The sequence below is a fragment of the Prunus mume genome, linkage group LG4 (genome assembly GCF_029339155.1).
Source record: "Prunus mume cultivar Tortuosa linkage group LG4, ASM2933915v1, whole genome shotgun sequence".
In the NCBI taxonomy this organism is placed as follows: Eukaryota; Viridiplantae; Streptophyta; class Magnoliopsida; order Rosales; family Rosaceae; genus Prunus; species Prunus mume.
In genome coordinates, this window is record NC_142701.1 from 10,095,933 (window position 1) to 10,116,244 (window position 20,312).

Below are 20,312 nucleotides of genomic sequence, written 5' to 3' on the forward strand. Positions count from 1 at the left end.
TCATTTGCGACCTACGGTTACTAGGTGTCGTTTTAAATAGGATTCGGCCCGAATTTCAAAGTGGAATTTGGGTCAGTCGTTTAAAAGCAATCCCAAGATGGGTGACCCATCTGGAAAGTTGCTCGTGAGCTCCCGAAATAAAACCGTGAGGGCGAGAGAGGGGCCAGCGGACAATATCGTGCTATCTGCGAGCCGATTCCGGATGTGACAATTTGGTATCGAGCCACTCTGCCGTGTGGTGCGAGTGTGCTAACAAGGACGTCGGGTCCCTAAGGGGGTGGATTGTAACATCTCACATCGACCAACGGAGAGAGGGTGATGTGACTTATATGTACATGTCCACCTCCATCTAGCACGAAACCTTTTGGAAGCTCATTGGCTTCGGAGTTATAAGAACTCCGAAGTTAAGCGAGTTGAGGCTAGAGCAATCTCAGGATGGGTGATCCACTGGGAAGTTGCTCGTGAGCTCCCAGAAACAAAACCGTGAGGGCATAGAGAGGGCCCAAAGCGGACAATATCGTACTACGGCGGAGCTGATCCCGGGATGTGGCAGTATAAGATTATGTGAAGGCATTCAATTATATAAGATGGTTGCTTTGATTGAAAAATGAAATTATAATAAAATTAATGTCGCAGATGTGGATAATAACAATAATAATAATATAGATGGCCACATTTTTTTTTTAATACAAGCGAGGGTGGTATTCTCATAAACACTGTCAATGTATCATAGGAGCTCAAATCTAAGACTACTAGTTTGCAAGTTAATGCCATTTTCCATTAAGCTAGACCGTAAGTATAGATGACCACTTTTGGCTAGATATGTTATGATTATAATTTATATTTGCAAGAATTGTTAGTAATTTTCTCTCTTTAAAGAAGTAAACAGTGCTACACATATGTACTATGGATCATCTTGGTACATCTCATTTTTCAAGATGTATATGATGAGGACCAAACTTATATCTTGCTTGATTATCAATAAAAAATTTCCGGATTTTCAAATTCTGGAAATTTTGGGTGTCTTTTTTCGGATTTTTCATAGCTTGGAAAAATACATGTATAGACAACTAAGAGTTGAAAGAAATTTGAATGAAACAGGCCTAGCCATGAGGAGAGTCCAATGGTGCAATTAAGATTCCCTCAAGCCCACTTTATATGTATAAGTCTAGGAAAGCCCTAAAAGAAAATATCCAAACTTTTTTTTCTTTCTCATGAGCCAATACAAATAATACAAATCTATAGATATGCCCAAGTCAACTTTGAATATTTTGTCCACCCAACATATGTTTGGTGGAGTCATTCTATAGTAGGAGCCTTATATATAGCCTCTATGTGAGGTTTTATTTTTTAATCGTTAGATCAGGCTAGTCAATTTGATCTAACAGCTAACCAATTTGATCCAACAATTAAGATATATGACTTTACGTAAGGGTCATATATAAGGCTCTTAGTATAAAATTCTTTATGTTTGGTGATGGTGAGGATTGTAACCTTTTGTTCTCATCTAATTTTTTTGATTTTTTGTGGAGAGATTTGTTTGCTGGATTTTTTACTTTCATAAGAGGGGAATGGGCGAAAAAGAGAGAAGTCACGTGCTCACAACATGTCTTATTTGATTAAAATATGAATGAGGGTACAAGATTAGGGTGTATAAGAACTCCTTTAATTTGCAAATTTCTCACTTTTTTCCCCCTAATTGAAAAACACCCATCAACCCAAAACCATGCCCATTTATTTCCATCTCCAACTTCCCTCCAAACTACCATTCCTGACCAAAGATCTCTATACAAATAAATAGCCCCATCACTCCCTACACACTTTGTACTTCCCCAACTTCCCCTTTCCCCTAAAAATCTCGTCTCCAATTCACTTGGCACCTTCTCAACCAAAACCCAAACGTCTCCCTCCCCAAGCTCCCATATACGGACTCCCAAAACACATGCTCCTCCGCCGACAAGTGTCAAGCTCCCATTGCGCGAAACCAGCACGGCGAATTCCAGCTCCTCTGCCATTGGCACACCCAGCTCCCTCCACATGTTCGACTCAATCTCATATCCCATCAAGCTGTAGGCCCGGGCCGATGTCATCCAATACAAAACCCCATCACAATACACACTCTCCTTCGGGGTCCAAACTGTTAGCCTCACCGCAAATTCCATTGGCATGGACCCCACAATTCGCCACGTGTCGAGCTGCGGATCGTACATTTCCAATGTGGGCTCGTATGTGGCGCCCCCGCTGGATGCCTCGGACATCCCGCCTGCCACGTACACTCTAGAATTGAGAAATGAATTTCTTGGGAATGAAAGTGTTGAAAGGTGTACAACGCCAATAGCCGGGTTGGTCCTTCTGATGTTTAACGTTGGGAAGGGCTTGTACTGCCTAGTAAACGGGTTGCACATACCCAGCCGGAGAAATGTGGAGTTAGAGGGCCTCAGCAAGAGGAGGCTCTCAAGTGGGCCCACAGGCCTAACTGGGTCCGGCAAGAAATCCAACGGCAGCACATACCAATTGTTGTTGGTGGGATTGAGGGCATAGCAGCAGAGGCCATGGTTGTGCAGTGGCAAGGCTATGAACCAAGGAGGGTGAAAATTGTGCGGCAAAAATGGGCTCTTCGTGAGGCCATGAGGGTAGTGGTTATAAGTAGCTGTGGTGCAGGCACAGGCTTGCCAATGTCTGCATGTTGACTTGGCGCATGCAAAAGAGTCAGCAGAGAGGAAGGAGAAGATGTTGGTGAGCAGATCGGAGGGGAGGCTGCTCCACATAGCGAGAAGGAAAAATTGTGGAATGGTAAAATTTGAAAGGTTCTGTAGAAATGTGGAGGATCTTGTAGTTGCAATAATTGGAGGTGAATTATTTGAAGGGCATATATTGACGTGGGATGCGTGACCCACATGAGATATCAAAGTATAAAACGTTATCTGATCTGGCCCACATGTGACAAGTTGCTTGATTGAGCCACCAAGGGACAAGAGAGACATCAATGAAATTGGACGATCTCTCTTCACTTTTGGCTTCACTCTTTCTTGACAACCCCTTCTTATTCAATGATTTAATCAAGCACTAAACTATTATATTATTAATTGTTAGTGGAGGCGGCTTGATACAAACTATAATATGTGAGTTAAGTTTCACATTCGAGAATAAAATAATAATTTATATTTTAAATATGAGTAGTCTACTTTTAATTGTACCGAGACTTTTTAAGTTAAAACTTTTCATTTAGATGTCCATTGAGCCTAACCCAAAAGGACCCGTCAATACAATTGAGAGAAAATGACATTTATGGTCCTTATTTTATAGGGTTCACAACTAGGCACTTTCCATAAATTATATGGTTACTTGATTAGCTTAACTGGGCTGAAAGTGACAGAGTTAATTGGTACAGTAACCAACCTTATAAAAATTGAGTTTGTGATGTCTATCATCAACCAACTTGATCAGAGAATAAGCTGCTTTCAACAATTAATTTTAAATAAGTGAGGAATTTGAAACTTGACTTCAATTTAATTTTTTTGGTAACTAATCTGAAACTTAAGTTGATTAAGGTAACATGTAGCCTTCTTTAAATTAATCAAAATATCTTTAATTATTCAAATGGTTTGTGATATAAGAGTATTTTTACCCATTTGTCATGATAAAAGGCAGGGAAGACAAGGATTATTCTTATTCACATGAATAGTGCCCATCAAAGCCTTTTTTTTGTTGGTTTTCCACCCATTATCATAGCAACCTAAAGACAGCCACTATTCACATGAGATATGAGGAGAGGAATTTGTATAGAGTATTGATGTGGGGAGCGAAGAATATGGCTAGATATTTATGAAAAAAAAAGTAAAAGAAATTATTGGCATTTTTTCATAATTTTTTTTGATTTTTTAAAATTTTGTTGTGTTGACTTCATCATTGACGCCATAGCTCTCAGGCAACAACTCGAGCTGTTCTTGCCTTCGGGCCTGCCAGGGCTTAGTGGAGCCCATGCTTTACCTGGGTTGTTTTGTACCGCTGAAAACGACTTGAAGGGCCTAGGCCCCCTCTTGTCCGGGCTTGGGGGTGCAGTGAAACTGCTCTAATTGGACCATGACAAGAGCCATAGGGGTTAATTAGTGTATGAAATGATTGTAATCTTCATCTTTTTGGCTCTCCATAAAAACTTTAAAATAAAATAGAATAATTTTTTTGAGATTAGTTACATGACTAAAAGAAGATGTGTTTCATGTTATTCAATGTGATTCATCCACATGTATGATTTACTTCACTACATACGAATCAAATTAAAATATTTCTTATAGTATTAATAAGTGCATAAATAACTATCAATTGTTGATGCATATAAATCAAACAATACATCAACAATTAATAGTTATTTGCTCACTATATGCTTAACATAATTCATCTTAAAAGACATAGTGCAACTTAAAAGGAATATCTCACTTGCTTATCAAAATTAGTAACTACCGCGTTAATCATGGCAATCACTTAATTGCTATACTCAAGTACACATGGTTGGTGCAACTTTCTTATATTATATCAATAAAACGCCCACAATCACGGTCTTAATTAATTGATTTTTCCTGCGTAGGGTCCCTTCACTCAAGTGTCAGTGATCCTCTGTTTCTTTATGAAAGATCTGAAATTCTTTGTGCGATTGGTGCTGGAAGAAACATATATCTGTATCACATGCTTGGGGCTTCTCAATTTCTGGGAATTCGAACCAGGTGATCAAACATATCTGCATCACATGGTTGTCTTACTTGGGGGAGGCTTGTCTCTGTGGTCCTATGCTGATGATGAGCAGTGGCTCCGGTGGGGATGCTCGCATAAACTTTTATCCTCTTTTGCTTGTACTTGATGATGCTTTCCAATTAATGAAATCCACTATGTTTGATAATAATAAAATAAAATTATTGACAAACTAGGTTAGGTCTGCTGTATTCAAGTTTGAGTCGCCTTTTCGTAAATTAGATTAATTTAGAATAATTTAGACTATAATTTATATTAAAAGAAAACACAATTGACATATATCATTGTTTCTTTTACATAAATAGGCACTCAATAAAGAGCACGAAAATGCTAATACTAATTCATGGGTTTTGTTAGATATGAGTGTATAATTGCATTGAAATAGGGCATTGATTTGCAGACTACAGGCCTTAGATTCGAACTCTTATGACATTTTAATTGTGTGTAGAGGTGGGCATTCAAATTAGAAAATTGGAAAACTGAGCCAAATTGGACCCAAAAAAATTGGAAACAACTGGGTTAACCAAAAATCGAATCGAGTTGACAAAAAATGAACCGAACCAATTTGGTCCAGTTTCGATTCTAATTTTTGTGTTGAAAAATCAGACTAGACCAAACCGGATCGACTGTGTATTTTTTAATAAAATATTTGACCCCAATGTTAAATTTCTAAATCCATAACTAATCTTTCCCCAAGCCCAACTCTAAATCACATCTCTTTTCTAGACCCAATCACCTCCATTTGCATAAAATTAGATCATTTTAAGCCCTAAAATTAAAATTTTAGTTACATTTTGTAAAAAAAAAATTCAAACAAAAAAAAGATTCCGGTCCAAAACCGGAGGGTTTTGTAAGTTTGTCATACTTTTATGAATACAAAGTTAAAGCCCAAATTATTGAGTGTATGGACCAGTATTATAGGATGGGCTTTATGTATTATTAGAGCCCACTATAATGATAAGACAGTTTTTGTTTTTGAGTACATAACATAAGACAGTTTTTTCAGAAAATCGAAAAAAAAAAAGGAGAAACTTAATTCGACCAAAAATAATTGTCACTAGGTCAATGTGCAGGGTGCACTCCATTCCCACAGCGTCTTCCCCTTCCCTTCGTACTCTGTACGGATCCTCTGGGCAACCCATTAAAAAACTTCCTTGCCATGGCTTCTTCAAAGAAATGGGCAAGCATCATATCTTCCATTGCTTCATGTGTATATTTCCTTGTCATTATCCTTCAAGTTCCTCTTTTCAGGTAATTTCAGTTTTGTCTTATTTTTCTCTCAATTTCAGTTTATTTTCCCTTTTTCTATAGAACATTAAATGCCTAAAAGAGAAACACATTCAAAGGCCTGGGCTTTAATGACAAATTCTTCCTACATGTTGAGTTCATATGTTAGAAAATTTTACTTACTACCTAGTTTGCTTGTTACAATGAATATGGGTTCTCTTCTCTTTGCCCTAGTTTTAATGGGTTGGATATTATATGCAACAACAGATGTATTAAGTCATATACAAATCCATTATGAAACTGCTTTATTTTCATTTGTGAAATCTGGGTTGTGGGTTCTACTCATTCAGATATTTCTTTGGGTTACATTTGCACAAATGGCAAACTACCTACTGCAAAATGATCATAAAGAAATCATAACTAGCACAACCTTTTTTTTTTTTTCAATTTCCTGAAGTGGGAACCATTTCAGAAATAGTAATCATTGATTTTTTCTTTTTCTATTTAAATTGTAATCATTAATTGATGTGGGAGTTAATATTAATTGCTAAAGTAAACAGGTTAAAATGGGAACAATACCTCTTCACTAGGTATTTGAAATCTTGGGATTTATTGCAGACATGTGCTTAGCCAAGTTGGCTAGAGTGGACGTGCTCCCCACTCTGCATCGGAGTTTGAATCCCTCTCCCCGTAGTTTAGATTAGTTTAAAGTAGAATATTGCTTGTATTTAAAAAAAAAAATCTTGGGATTTATTTTGGTGGCTTTAGTACTTATGCCACTAAATTCTTCCTGCTTATCGTCATTCATCCTCTTCTTGATATGAAAATATGCTTCCATCCAAAACTAACAAAAGGAAACAAACAATTATGTTAGGCATCCAATATATTTTCAACACTGAAACATATTGTTCTCCTTGCTCCACAGGGTCCCCTGCACAGCTGGAATATGCAGAACACCAATAGAGGTAACATCCTCACAGTTAATTGCATGTGAACTTTTCCCTTTAGTTGTAGTGAAAGCCTTACTTTACCCTGGGGCCTTTGCAAATGCATTGATAAAAAACAGACCAATCCCAAGCTATGATAGCTTGAAATTGTATAACTTCACCAATGTGAAGGCAGCTGATGCAATCTCTGAGCTCCAGCGCCTAGAGGTTAGTATATCAATAACAATCTCACTCAATATCCTGTGTTATATCTACCAAAACTTTATTGTATTTTAGTTTTAATAAGGTGAACTAAGTGGGGTTTATGTGTCTTATAGTATATGTGTTGTGATAATTAAACCATAGGTTCTTCTTCCAAATACTGATAAAAATGCAACAAGACAAGAATTTACAGCTATTTGGTACCTTTTTCTCCTATCATACCAGATAAGGAATAATGCAGTAATAGAGCATTTTGAATGAAGAGAAAAAAAAAGGAAAAGAAAAAGAGTAAGTACATGATAGGTTAAATATTGTTCTAGTTTTTCTCACTATGGCCTGCACCAGGTTCTTGCTGGAAGCTACTTATCAGTGGCAGGAGCACTTCTAGGTCTCATTAAACCGGGGAGAATGAGCCTTTGCGGTATGCTTCTGATCATATGGGGCTTAGTTAGGGAGATCATTTTGAGAAAATCAACTAGCACAACTCATGTGTATATCTACCCTGCAATGTCAATTGCCCTGTTTTCTGCCTTCTTGTCTATAACAAAGGATGTAAGGAGGATAATTCGTAGTTGCAGACATCCGCGGAATGTAAAAGCAAAACTGTTTTAAGCCTGCCTTCGAAATTCAGAATTTTTAATCTTCTTTCAGTTGTATCCTTCCTTTTTTTCCCCCATGAAAAGGACTACTTGATGTAAATGAATCTTTATCTTTCTCTACTGTAAGTATAAAGAAGGAACAGATTGTTTCTATTGCATTCAGAAAGCAATTTTCCTGTTAAAAATGGATGAAATTACAGAATACATGGTGCCTGTGGACCAGATGCTGCCATGTCTTACTATATAAGCAAGGTTTTTGTGGTTAGAATCACTTGGTGGGGTTTAGAGGCAATCATATGCACACGGCATTAAGTATAGACTTTGCAAAAGCATTTGGCAACCACTGTTGACCTTACTGATTAAAGAGTCAATAATCTTTTTCTGGTTGATAATATTGTCTGGTTTCAGAAAGCAGTGGGGAAACCAGAAAGCAGTGGTTCGGTGCCACTGTCCAAATAATGAAGTTCATTTCAAGTTGCAACTTGCAAGTATCCAATTTTTCCCAAGCAATTAGTTTAGGTGATTGAAACAAAGCATAAAAAGAACAGAAAATGAAGTTCAACGATGTTATTATTATTATTATTATTTTTGTGTAAACAGATTTCATTAATTTTTTTCTAACTTATTTACAAAAAAGAAAAATTACAAGACTACAGTCATGCATGCCAACCCGAACCCTCATCAGTTCATGTTTAAAGGAAGTTCCTCTCGTATGAGCCGGAAGAAAACCGTGACGTTAAGGCTTGATTCATGTTTTCTGAATCCAATTTTACTCTGTCTCCCCTCTTCCAAATCCTTCTCACGATCCCAAGGCTTCCACGGATGTTTCCCCACCCAGTCCTCCTCCTCTGTCTGTTGTTTCTTGGATTTTCTCTTTGAACGCTTTGCAGTCTCCTCTTCGTAGTTTTGCAAAAGTGATTTTGATCGTTTTTCTTTATTGTATTTGTCCACCAAATCTCCATCTGAAACCTTCCTTTTCTTTTCCTCCGCATTTGAAGCAAAGGCTGCAGCGTCATTACTACTGTTAAATCTTGTCGATCGCCTAGGAGGCACACCGTGTTTCTTTTCGGGTGGCAGCGTTGTCATCCACTCATCTCTTTTTGGTACCACCTTAACATCCATCATGTCTGCTAGGAGCTCATCATCACCCTCCATTCATATTCCTTGTAACTTTCTCCACCGTGCAGCCTCACGCATTGCCTTCAACTCAACCCTAAATTTTTCGCGTTCCTCCTTGAGTTGAATTTTGTCATCCAGCACTTTCCTCTTATCTGGATCTTGTAATTCTTTGAAAGCTTTGTTCAACTTAACAAATGCTTGTTGAGCGCGAGGATGCGAGCATTTATCAGGGTGCACCAAAAGAGACATCTTCCAGTACCTTTTCTTTATATTCTCAGCTGACATATTTTGGTTGGCTCCTAAGATATCATATAAATAAACTATCATCCGCAGAATCCATGATCCTTGTAACCTCTTCAAACCGCTCAGCTTCATTAGCTGATTCAGTTTCAGCAACCACGGCAGGTGGTGGAGGTCCTATAAAAAGTTCACTATCTTCTTCCAACACAGCTTCTCTGAGCTCAGCCTGTGCTTCTGTCAGTTTGGCTGCAGCAGCAGCAGCAAGCAACTCAGCTGATGGCAACGAAGGGCCAATTATCCTTCGTTTAGGACCAGTATCATTTTCCTCCATGCATCTGCTCGAGCTGCCGGAAGCAGGTCTGGCCATGCCGCAGCAGTGGCGCGTGATTGTAGGAAGAGAAGAGGAGAAGAAGAGAGACAGAGAGCAGAGAAGAAAGAGAGAGGAAAGATACCAGAGGGCGTTGAGAGAGAGTGACGAAGGAAGAAACACTAACAATTTAATTTAATTTATTTTTTATTTTGCTAAGAAACCTTTAATATTGTTGTTATAATAAGTAAGGAATATAAAAGAGAGAAATATTTGAGGGAATTGTGAAAGTGTTTTCCCCTTCCTCGTTAACCTCTTATTTATAGGGAATCAGGTGATTAGAGATGGGGCCATCTAACCTCCTAGTTATACATGGATGGCCATCTAATCTCCTAGTTATACATGGATTCCCCTTTTAGTATTTTAGACTTTTCATAAGCACGTTAAATCATATCATTTCTAATTACAAAAATAATAAAACTTGTCCGTCTCAAAATTATATTAATTTAGTCTAAGATGGAATACGGTAACATTGATAGAATTTTAATCCACTTTAATTTTATCTTCCGCATAAAAAAGTGTTATAAATTCACCACTTTTTTACTTGCATAAATTTCGTCTACATTAATAGGATCCACCTCTCAATATTTTTTTTCACCGAATTGAAAGAATCTCACAATCACGAACTGAAAGACGGACAAGAAGACTTTCATACTTGAGATGATGAAATGGACCCCAGCCCCAGGATCAAGTTGCAAAACATGCACAGCCGCACAGCTAACGCAGACACGTGTCGTCTGAATACGTTAAATCATATTTTTGTTACAAAATCAGTGGCTTCCATTGGTTTAGGGACAAACAAGGCTTCATTTGTTTAAGTGCTGAACATGATGTAATGCCAACTTTGATACTGTTAGAGGCACAAACATTTGTCCCATTTGTTCCATTAATGAATTATGTCTTTCTTGTGGGGCCCCCAAAGCAAATAGGTCCATTTGGTGATAACAATCCCCAAACCCTGGAAAACATGTACCTTGGTCTTTTGTTCTTCTTTGTAGCTGTCATCATGGAGAGAGAAATACAGAGATTTTTGGGGTTTTAGAGTTGGGTTTTGCCTTTCTCAGTTTAAGAACAGAAAGGGAGAGAGTCCATGGATTTGCTTAGCTAGACTTGGTAGTTTCCTTGGGAGTAAGTAACCTATAATTCAGTGATTGCATTTACTGCATAATTCTAAAACCAGATTCTGCTTTTTTGGTGAAGTTTGAAATGTATACAGAATTATAAGCTTTTAGCAGTGATTTTGGACTTTTTGGTGTAGATTGATTGATGGAAGCAACGTCTTTGTGCACTTGGAAATATCCTTTCTGCAAATTGGGCTTCGTGAATACACATAGAACCCTGTATAGGACAAGGTTGAATGTTGGTCTAGCTTTAAGTCCATCCCCAGTGCTCTTACACACAGATGGAAGTGGCAAGTTTCAAGAGTATAAGAAGGGTTCTGGTTCAAATACAGTTGGTATAATAGGAGGGTTATCTGTTAATTCTACTCTTAATTTTTTGAGAAACCTTGTTAACTGGAGTTCAAGAGATGGAGAAAGTTGTCCTCCTTTTGTTCTTTGCTCTGATCCTGCGTTGAATAAGGAGCTGTTATCGATTGAGAGACCTTCTTTTCCTTCTGTTAGCCGTAAAAATGAAGGTACAGAATTGGATCCTACTCTGATTGTGGAGAATTTGAGGAGTAAGAGGATTTATCTTGAAAATTCGGGATCTCGTTGCATCGTAATGCCTTGTCATATTTCACATTCTTGGCATGATCAAATTTCAGAGGGATGTTCTGTTCCTTTCCTTCACGTGGGTGAGTGTGTTGCCAAGGAACTCAAGGAAGCAAAGTTGAAGCCACTTGAAGCTGGGAGTCCTTTGCAGATTGGAGTGCTTGCAACCTATGCAACTTTGAAAGCAGGATTCTATCAAGAGAAACTGCTGAGTGAGGTAATTCGATTCTGCATATTTTCTTTCAGATTGTCCATTCTTGTATAGTTGGGACATGGTCCTGGAAATGGTCAATCTGTTTATAACAGATGCCCAATTCCCCAGGAAGAAAACAGATGTTTTATGCAGACATGTCAAATGATACTGCTGCAGAAGATCATGGTTTTGAGGGAATTGGATATCCAATGTAATTTAGGTTACATTACAAGAGAGATGAGCTTACTAGTTTTCTTAATAGGATTTTAGAAAGTTCACACACACACCATTCTTGGCCATTCTTTCTTTTTTTCTTTGGTGAAAACACTCCCCATTCTTTTGATTAATTAGGGTAATTTAGGTTTATATTAAGACTTTGTGTCATTTTGCTGAAAATTTTGATTGAAATGAAAACACTGAAATTTCAAATAGCATCCTGTTCTTGCCTGTGCCTGCTAAAGATGGCTATTTTGCAAGATGGTTATAACTGATACTGATTAGAATTGTACATTTTTATTGCTACATCATGTCATGGTATTCATTTGACCACTCATTAAGTGCAGGGTTTTGAGGTTGTTCTGCCAGATAAAGCAACCATGGAACACACTGTAATCCCTGCTTTGGAAGCCTTAAACAGAAAGGACACAGAAGGGGCACAGAATCTCTTGAGGATTGCAGTCCAGGTTCTTCTAGTGAGGGCTGCCAACGCTGTAATTCTTGCCTCCGATGATTTGCAGGATCTTCTTCCCCCGGATGATCCTCTTCTTAAGAAATGCATTGACCCTATGGATGCATTGGCCTGGTCAACCATAAAATGGGCTCAATCTGCTAAAGAAGGTACATAAAAGAGAAAACAGTTCCTCCTACTTGAATCTTGATATTAATGTAAAATATATTACTTCATCAATTAAATGTTGCCCCTGCATTCTTTTGTAGTGACTTTGTGAATTAAATGTTATTCGAATGACGAAAGAACTCTTTGAAGATTACCAATGAAAGAAGTAGCTCAAACTAATCCTTAATTTTGTTAAAATGGCTCTGGTTAAACATGGTATTTGACCATACTGCTGCAAGGAAATGATGAAAATCCTAGATTTATATTGTGTGCCATCATGGTAAAAGCAAAACCCTTTACAAATCCAGCATCTATTTCAGCCTTAAAACTTCCTACTTTGACTTCTTAATTCTTTTTTGAAGATGGTCTTTAAAGATCCTAGGATACGTCAAATAATGAGTAAAAATACAGGGGAGCAAGCTGGGATCACTATCTCCAGCAGGGCCTTTGCTATCCCAGAGCTTACCTTATTTCCTATTCTAAATTTCCTATTATCTTGTGGTAAAATCCAATATCCTATAGCTGAGTTATGGTGTGTAAAAATGGTGAGGAAGGCAGCAAAGCAAGCAAGGGTGCAGGATTATTTAGAAATTGGAACTCTAGGGCCTTGAGATTGAAAGTCCTAAAAGGGTTCTATCCTCCACATTCAGACTTTCTGAAGCTAATTGCATTTGCAGGAACTATGGACAAGACATTACATCTCATTGACATATATAACACACATAACAATCTAGTATAAATAAAATCGTTCTGTCGATTTTTCAATCATACATATAATTCTCATCCTTGTATACAGTCGATGAGAACTGTGGTTAGTGTTTAAAGCATTCAAGGAAACAAAATATCTGGTACATCTTGTTTTATTGCGAAGACACACACACACACACATATATAGAACCTTTCGTTTTAGTAAGTAAAAATATCTACTGTTAATGATTCTTACAGCCGTTGTAGCAGGCTCTAAAGTAGCTTTCCACTTGAGCCATACTTGTCACATAAAGAATAGGGAAATTTGCATAAATATCACATGAACTTTCAGGTATGTGCGTCATTACCACATGAACTTTTAATTTTTATTTTTAACCCTGAACTTTATAAAGTGTTGTAATCCACCACATACATCTAACTCCGTTAAAATTTCTGTTAAGTTTAGGACCTTTTTGGGATATTTATATATACTAGGAATGCAATTGATTCCTTCCCAAAACCCATGATGAAGTTACAAAATTTAAATTCTAGCTTTGATGTTACATTTTTTGAATTTGCTGGACTGAGGGTGAGAGAGAGTAATTGTAGTCTGAATTTTTTTTTCTTTCCGATATGCAAACTTCCATTGAAATGAAGGACAAGCCTTTGAACAAATAGTGCAAGCCATGAAATGAATGTAGGAAGGCTTCGGCTATAAAAAAAAAGAAAGAAAAAAAAAGGAAATATAGGAGGGCAACAAAATCTATGGGCCATTGCAATCTGATATGATATTTGGTAGAATAAAGACGATGGAGTAGAGAGAAGAGAGAGAGAGACAAGGAAGTTAACTTTATTTTTTTTGTATTTTTAATTCTGTTTTTTTATATAATTATTTTTAGTTATAGTTCATTGACGAAAATACCCTTAAATTTAACTGAAACTTTAACGAGTTAGACGTATGTGGTGAATTGCAACACTTTACAAAGTTTAGGTGGTTAAAAATAAAAATTAAAAGTTTAGGTGGTAATTACGCACATGCCTGAAAGTTCATGTGGTATTTTTGTAAATTTCCCTAAAGAATAACAATGATTAAATTCGAATCAATTTTACGTCTAGCTCAGATTGTACACTTTTGATTATGGGTTCCTGCATCTTTCCATATTGTAGATAATTAAGTTTATACCAATCCCATGATATACATTTTCATATTTGTGTAAGGAATCTCAGTGAGGTTCACATGTATAAAGTCATTATTGTTATATGTTATTTCACACATGAATACAATCCTTATGTAACTTGCAAGGGTGGTCCAGTTTGGTTTCGTTTAGGATTCAAACCGTAAACTGAATCATTGTAACATAACGGTTCAGATTAGTTCGGAGCAGGGCTCAAAATAGTAGCATAACTAAACCAGTCCATTTAGTGACTAGTTGAGTGAGTCATTACCCTTGCAACTAAGCAAATATTCTATCTTCTTTTACTTATATAAAAGGGAACTCAATTGAACTAGAGTTGAGAAAACTTTTTGTCATAGAAGACAGAAATTTTGAAAGATGTCTAGAGAAAGAGGCCTAGGGAAGCTTACCAGTTGCAAACTGGGTGCTCAAGGACTTTGTACAACCAAATGTACTACTGTAGACACCATCCACTAGAGTTCTAATGTTGGGCTCCATACATGTAGTTGTACATTTTGAGTAGACTGGGTGCTCTGATGATTCCTTCATGTATCTGTTCACACACCGTTCCCCACAAGCATAAACTTTCTTATTTATCGGACTCATAGGAGCCTAATCAGGAGATGGTGCAGGAGCTGAAACTGGGAAGTCACTTATTCAGTTATCATTGTCATCAGCATCAGCATCAGCTAGAACACTTGTTGCCAAACACACTATTAACACTACCAGTATCACCAAACATCTTGGTACAACCATTCCACCCATTTGCTCCCAACTTAAGTTCTATACTTTTTGAAACTTAATTTTGTGTTGTCATTTTGAAGTTTTAACCTAGTTGTTTTTATAGGGTGTGTAATAATAATAAAGTTGGGGTTTTCATAAGTAAAATTTCAACTGGCTTTTGAGCTACTCAGAGTTAAATTGTTGTCCTTTTGATCAAACCATAGAGAAATTTGAGAAGTTGACTATTGGAAAAGTATGTGTAATAGACGAAAAGGCCAACAATTGAAGCTAGAGCTCGGAAGGTGGCTGCGAATATTTCTAAATGAAAGTTATTTGTTGAAATATATTAGGAGCAATCCAAGTTGTCCGTTAATCATTCTCCAGATTTCATTAGTCTCTTGGGCTTGGCAAATAAAATCAAGGCGCAAATGTCACATTATCTCTTGCAAATTTTATTACAGTGATTCGAACCATCTATCATATCATATTCATAGATCACTCCTGCAAAAAAGAAGACAACTTTAAAGCTTTTAAGACATCTAATTGTGACCAACAAAATAGACAAACAAGATTCTTTAAGAAAACAATAAAACAACAACCACTCAACTGAGTGTTCAAATGGATTCGAATTGAAGTGATGTTTTGCAGAGATCCTTGCAAGAATACATAAAAATATACGGTTCAACAAAGGGCTTGTAGCTCAACTGGCCAAGCGTATTTACCCATGCACTCGAAGTCCTAGTTGCAGACAATTTGAACACGAAGTTTCTTGGAAGTGATGACTTTTCTAGAAAATGTTGACAACTACAAAAGTCCAAAAAGGTCAAGGAAGATAAACATAGAAAGAAAATTAACATATGTAATAGACTTGTTAATTAATTAATCAGACTTGCTAGGTTGTTAAGTTTTGCTTTGTCTATTCTCTTCCTACCCATTTAATTTAAGTCATTAGTTCAAAGTTGTTTTAAAAACACATGTTACTTTTTCTTTTGCCATTATTTAAATAGACCAATTGCGCTATTAACAAAAAATAATAAATAAAAAAATTGGAACATCCAATATTGAAATTGGATGGCCACAGTTGTTATATATGTCTCATGAGAAATTAATCAATTGATTCTCTGGCATATTTTAATGAATAACTTCTTTTTATTTATATTTTATCCATTATCACAAAAGAATAAATTTTAATTGACAAACCACTGTTTCTTCATTACATTAGTTGGGTTGGATTAATAGTAACAATATAACATCTCATATTACCAAACTTATAACATGGAAACATTAGCAAATTAAACTTACGCTGGATCCAAAAAACTAGTCAACATTTTCTACCGTTTAAACTTAGTTGTGTCAAAATCCATACATCGAGAAATCTTTCACCCCTACGAGGGGCGGTTCTATTAACTTATACATCTGAATCAGTAGCCGCAACTCACTTAAAGGTCTGAAGCAGGGAAGAAAAACATTTCGAGCCGCTTGGTCCTCCCATTCTAAGCCATTCCACCACTTTTCCTCTCCTTCAATAATGAGATTACTTGTTTGAGCACTGCTGGAGTTGAGAGGCAGCCTAGTGAGCACTGGACATCTAGATATAAGGATTTTCTTCAGAAATGGAACGGGTAAGGGATTTTCGCATATTCTCCACAAGCAGGGTAGGTCGTCCAAACGCAAAACAGTGAGTTTTGCAAATGGGGTAGTTTCCGTTGTGTTCAAACCGAGTATTCCCGTCATTTTAGAGCAGCACTCTACATGCAAGTGGCTGAGATTTGGAGCAAAAACAAGCCATTCCAGGTTCTTGAGATTCCTGCAATTTCTTACTTGTACGAACTGAAGACCAAGGAAGCAATTCTGATTTTCCTGACGTGTTATCCACGTAGAGTACACATCCACCACATGTTTAATTTGAAGGGTATCAAGGTATTTCATATTAGCCATCGCCACATCTGATAAATCAAGATAGCTTGAAGGGTTCTCGTAATCCTCGCCCGTGAGGCATAAAGTTAGAGTGCAAGTCACTAATATGTGGTGGCTGTCCAAATTCTGGAAACAAGAGGTACCTCCTACGACTGTCAACGACAAGACGTCAAGGTGTTTCAAACCCTGTAGTTCGTCTATCATGGTTTTCTCATTATAAAAAAAAACTCGGTTAGAAGAACCACAATCTAGTATTCTCAAAACTTTTAGCAGCGGGAAACTTGATAATAAATTTGGTGGAACATAATCAAGCCTACGTGTATACTCTAAGTTCAAATATTTTAGGCCTGCACATTTTGCTAACTCCACTGGCAACCATTTTATGCCTGTTTTGGACAAATTCAGATGTTGTAATGAAACTAGATTTGCAACTCCAGTTGGCAGTTGAGTTATAAGGAAATTTTGAGACAAATCCAGAACTCGTAGTGTAGGCATGAAATCAAAGAAGTCATCCACAATCCTCTTTAAAAATCTTCCTCTGAGAAATAAGGTCAACAGATTGGGAGATCTTGGTGTTTCTTCTAGAGATATGATACCACTACAACCCATCAATGAAACCCTTTTCGCGTTCTTCCATTTCACAATATTTGGTGCATGATAAGCACCTGTATCCACAAGGATGTTCTTGCCTTCTTTCCCAAGATCACGAGCTAACCACAATGCCATGTCACGAATTACATCATGCATTTTTACTGAATCTCCTTCATCTTCCAACAAACATGAGGTAAGAAGAGTTCCTATGATATGATAACTCTCATTTTTGGCTTCCTCTACATTACCATATTCATCTAATATATCCTCACACATCCAAAAATATACCAAGTCATCTTTAAGTATAACAAAATCTTCCGGAAACAGAGCACAGTATAAGAAACATGATCTAACTTTATGACTTGGTAAATTATCGTAACTGAATTTTAAAAGAGGGAATACCTTATCTCCCATTCCTGAAAACTTGGAGGCAAATCTTCTCAGGACTTGAACTGCACGCTTCCACTCTTGGGGTGTTTTCTTGCAGGCCATGACCTTGCCCACTGTGATGAGTGCCAGTGGCAAACCGTCACACTTCTTCGCCACAATTTCAGCTTGCTCGGGGATACCTGGATGAAGAAGAAGTGTTTCTTTCCCAACCTTCTCCTGAAACAAGTTCCATGCTTTGTCCCAAGTCAAACACCCCACCTTAATCTTCTTCTGGGCATCCATATGACCACATACCTCCTCAGAGCGAGTTGTGAAAACTATCTTGAACTTGTTCCGATTGTCAGGAGCTGGAACCCCTACTTTGGTTAATTCAACCGGTTCCCATAAATCATCTATTAATAACACAAACTTCTTTGTGTTCAAGATTCTGTGTCTTCTGCTTTTTCACGCTGCTCTTTAAGCTTCCATACACCACTAGACAGCCCAATCTTTTCACCAATCTTATCTTGAATAACTTCAATTTTGTGGCCCTTGGATACCACAATCCAGATCACAAGATTGAAATCATTACGAGTGCGGTTGAAGTTGTTATGGATCTGGGTAAGGAGGGTGGTCTTCCCCACCCCTCCCATTCCATATAAGCCAATCATTCCCATTTGCTCATCTTCAACGTGTCTCTAAACCTGATCAAAAATCGGCTCCATGCCAACTGTTGGCTCACTAGGTATCGCATCGACTAGAGCCGTAGGTAAGCTTTCGGCTGCCACCTCTTCAAAAACTCCCTTGCTTTTCAAAGCCTCCACTTCCACCAACTTTCTAGCAACTTTTTTTCCATACCTGTAGCTGGATCTGTAGTTCTTGGAGCAGTAACCTCCGCAGCATAATTTCTGAATTTCTTGAGTTCTATGGCTTACAATAACTTCGTTAATTCCAGTCTCAAGAGCCTCCACGCTTAAAATCCAGTTATTTACCTGCTCTAACCGCTTTAATCGCAGCTGCCGCTCTGCAAGCTCAACCTTTCTTTGCACATCATTCTTTAAAGACTTGAGTTCTTGTAAAGAAGTTGTGAGAGCTTGAAGGTTTTCTTGAAGCTTACGTACATACGGTTCTCTTCCAAAAACGGAATCCCAGCAGCGTGAAACAATGTCATCGCCTGATAAGTTGATTGACAAGGCGCTACCCATTGCTTTGCTTGCTCTGCGCACAAGATTGTAAGAGCAATTCACCAAAGATTTCTTAATCTTTCTAACAACAATTCACTTACAGGAAGACCTTACAGGTCAACTATGGTATTTTAGAAGGTAACGTGGGAGCTTTTATATTGTGTGGCTGCAGTGTCGGTGTAGCCTGTATAGAAACCCTAATATTGGAGACCGAGACACCATGAGCAGTCAATTAAGTTTTGAATGGGAGTAGTGAGTGGGGAAAAGCAAACAAGACGTTTAGATGAACTGTATAATGATGTCTCCGTCACGTCAATTATCAAGTAAATCGTGAACGTTTAGATGTGAATTGTTACAACTACAATCTATTGCATGGGGACAAAAATTATTAATTGTATTAGATACACATTGTCCACCCAAATTTTAACATGCATTATGTTCACAATACAAGATTTGGAGTTTGAAATTGGTTACAACACATTCAACTATACAGGAAGAACGAATAGTAACACTCGTTGGTTATTATGGCCCACTGAGTGTTGTAGCAGCACTTCAAGGGTAGAATGTACCACTCAGTGGGCTACGATGATTCATTGAATGTATATTTCCATGTGTTCGTACTGAGCACGTGAATGTATAAAAGAAAATTAGTACGAGTGCAAAATACAACATCAACATGTCACGTGATATATTAGATACATGCCCCCCCTTATAATTGGGTGGATCAATATTCAAATGAAAACCATAGTCTCCACATCCACTTCTACAAGTTTATATTGGGTTGGGTTTACTTAATAGGAAAAATAGCTAAATACACTCTACTGGGCTTGTAGTGAAGGATTGGGCCTGCTGCAAGTGGGTAATAAAAGGGTTTTAGGGTGGTAAGGTTTTGGACGAGAAAGAGAGAAAGAAAGAAAGAAAGCGACAAACAGAGAGAAGCGATGCCGGCGGGTCATGGGTTGCGCAGTCGGACTAGGGACTTGTTCTCACGGGAGTTCAGGAAGAAGGGCTACATCCCACTCTCCACCTACGTAAAGACCTACAGAACCGACGACCATGTGGACGTGAAGGTAAACGGCGCCGTTCACAAGGGCATGCCCCACAAGTTCTACCATGGCCGCACAGGCCAAGTTTGGAACGTCACAAAGCGCGCGATCGGAGTCTAGATGAACAAGCATTTATATATGTGATTTTTAGGGCCGGCCCTGAGGCATGGGCACGGAGGGCGACGACCATGGCCCTCCAATTAAAGGGGCCCCAAAATGTTTTATACATGTATTTTACTTCGTTGTTTTTGCCATTCGCTCTACCCAAAGCATTTTGCCCATCACATCTCCATGCCACTGCACAATCAATTGAAAACTGACGAAATTGCTTCTTTGTTTATAGTCTTGAGAAAAATTATACCATAAAAGTTAAATCTAAACATCATGCAATGCATCTAATTTTTAGTTAATTATGAACACAAACATAAGGGAAT

The 20,312-nt window shown here is 37.7% G+C and overlaps 3 protein-coding genes and 2 pseudogenes across 7 annotated transcripts; 2 read left to right on the forward strand and 3 right to left on the reverse strand.

The window, feature by feature from the left end:
• Positions 1–1,596: 1,596 nt before the first annotated feature.
• LOC103341934 (F-box/kelch-repeat protein At3g24760-like) lies at positions 1,597–2,827 on the reverse strand. The gene has a single exon (XM_008245479.3). The coding sequence runs from the start codon at positions 2,766–2,768 to the stop codon at positions 1,620–1,622; it is 1,149 nt and encodes a 382-aa protein (XP_008243701.2). The 5' UTR covers positions 2,769–2,827; the 3' UTR covers positions 1,597–1,619.
• Positions 2,828–5,744: 2,917 nt separating this feature from the next.
• LOC103341933 (uncharacterized) lies at positions 5,745–7,876 on the forward strand. The gene is made up of 3 exons (XM_008245477.3): positions 5,745–5,997; positions 6,899–7,127; positions 7,467–7,876. Exons 1-3 carry the CDS (start codon positions 5,906–5,908, stop codon positions 7,731–7,733), a joined length of 588 nt encoding a protein of 195 aa, XP_008243699.2. The 5' UTR covers positions 5,745–5,905; the 3' UTR covers positions 7,734–7,876.
• Positions 7,877–8,412: 536 nt separating this feature from the next.
• On the reverse strand, positions 8,413–9,643 carry LOC103342071 (uncharacterized; annotated as a pseudogene).
• A 752-nt stretch (positions 9,644–10,395) lies between these two features.
• Positions 10,396–14,871, forward strand: LOC103341932 (aspartate-glutamate racemase family). 5 transcript variants are annotated; one of them, XM_089051391.1, is made up of 4 exons: positions 10,396–11,082; positions 11,212–11,375; positions 11,915–12,188; positions 13,132–14,119. In XM_089051391.1, the coding sequence occupies exons 1-4, from the start codon at positions 10,713–10,715 to the stop codon at positions 13,215–13,217; spliced, it is 894 nt and encodes a 297-aa protein (XP_088907517.1). In that variant the 5' UTR covers positions 10,396–10,712; the 3' UTR covers positions 13,218–14,119. The 5 variants fall into 5 exon arrangements, with proteins under 5 accessions (XP_088907517.1, XP_088907514.1, XP_088907513.1 ...); XM_089051388.1 differs by having other exon boundaries at positions 10,399–10,574; positions 10,705–11,375; XM_089051387.1 differs by having other exon boundaries at positions 10,400–11,375.
• Positions 14,872–16,124: 1,253 nt separating this feature from the next.
• On the reverse strand, positions 16,125–18,861 carry LOC103342070 (putative disease resistance protein At5g63020 pseudogene; annotated as a pseudogene).
• Between the last annotated feature and the right edge of the window lie 1,451 nt (positions 18,862–20,312).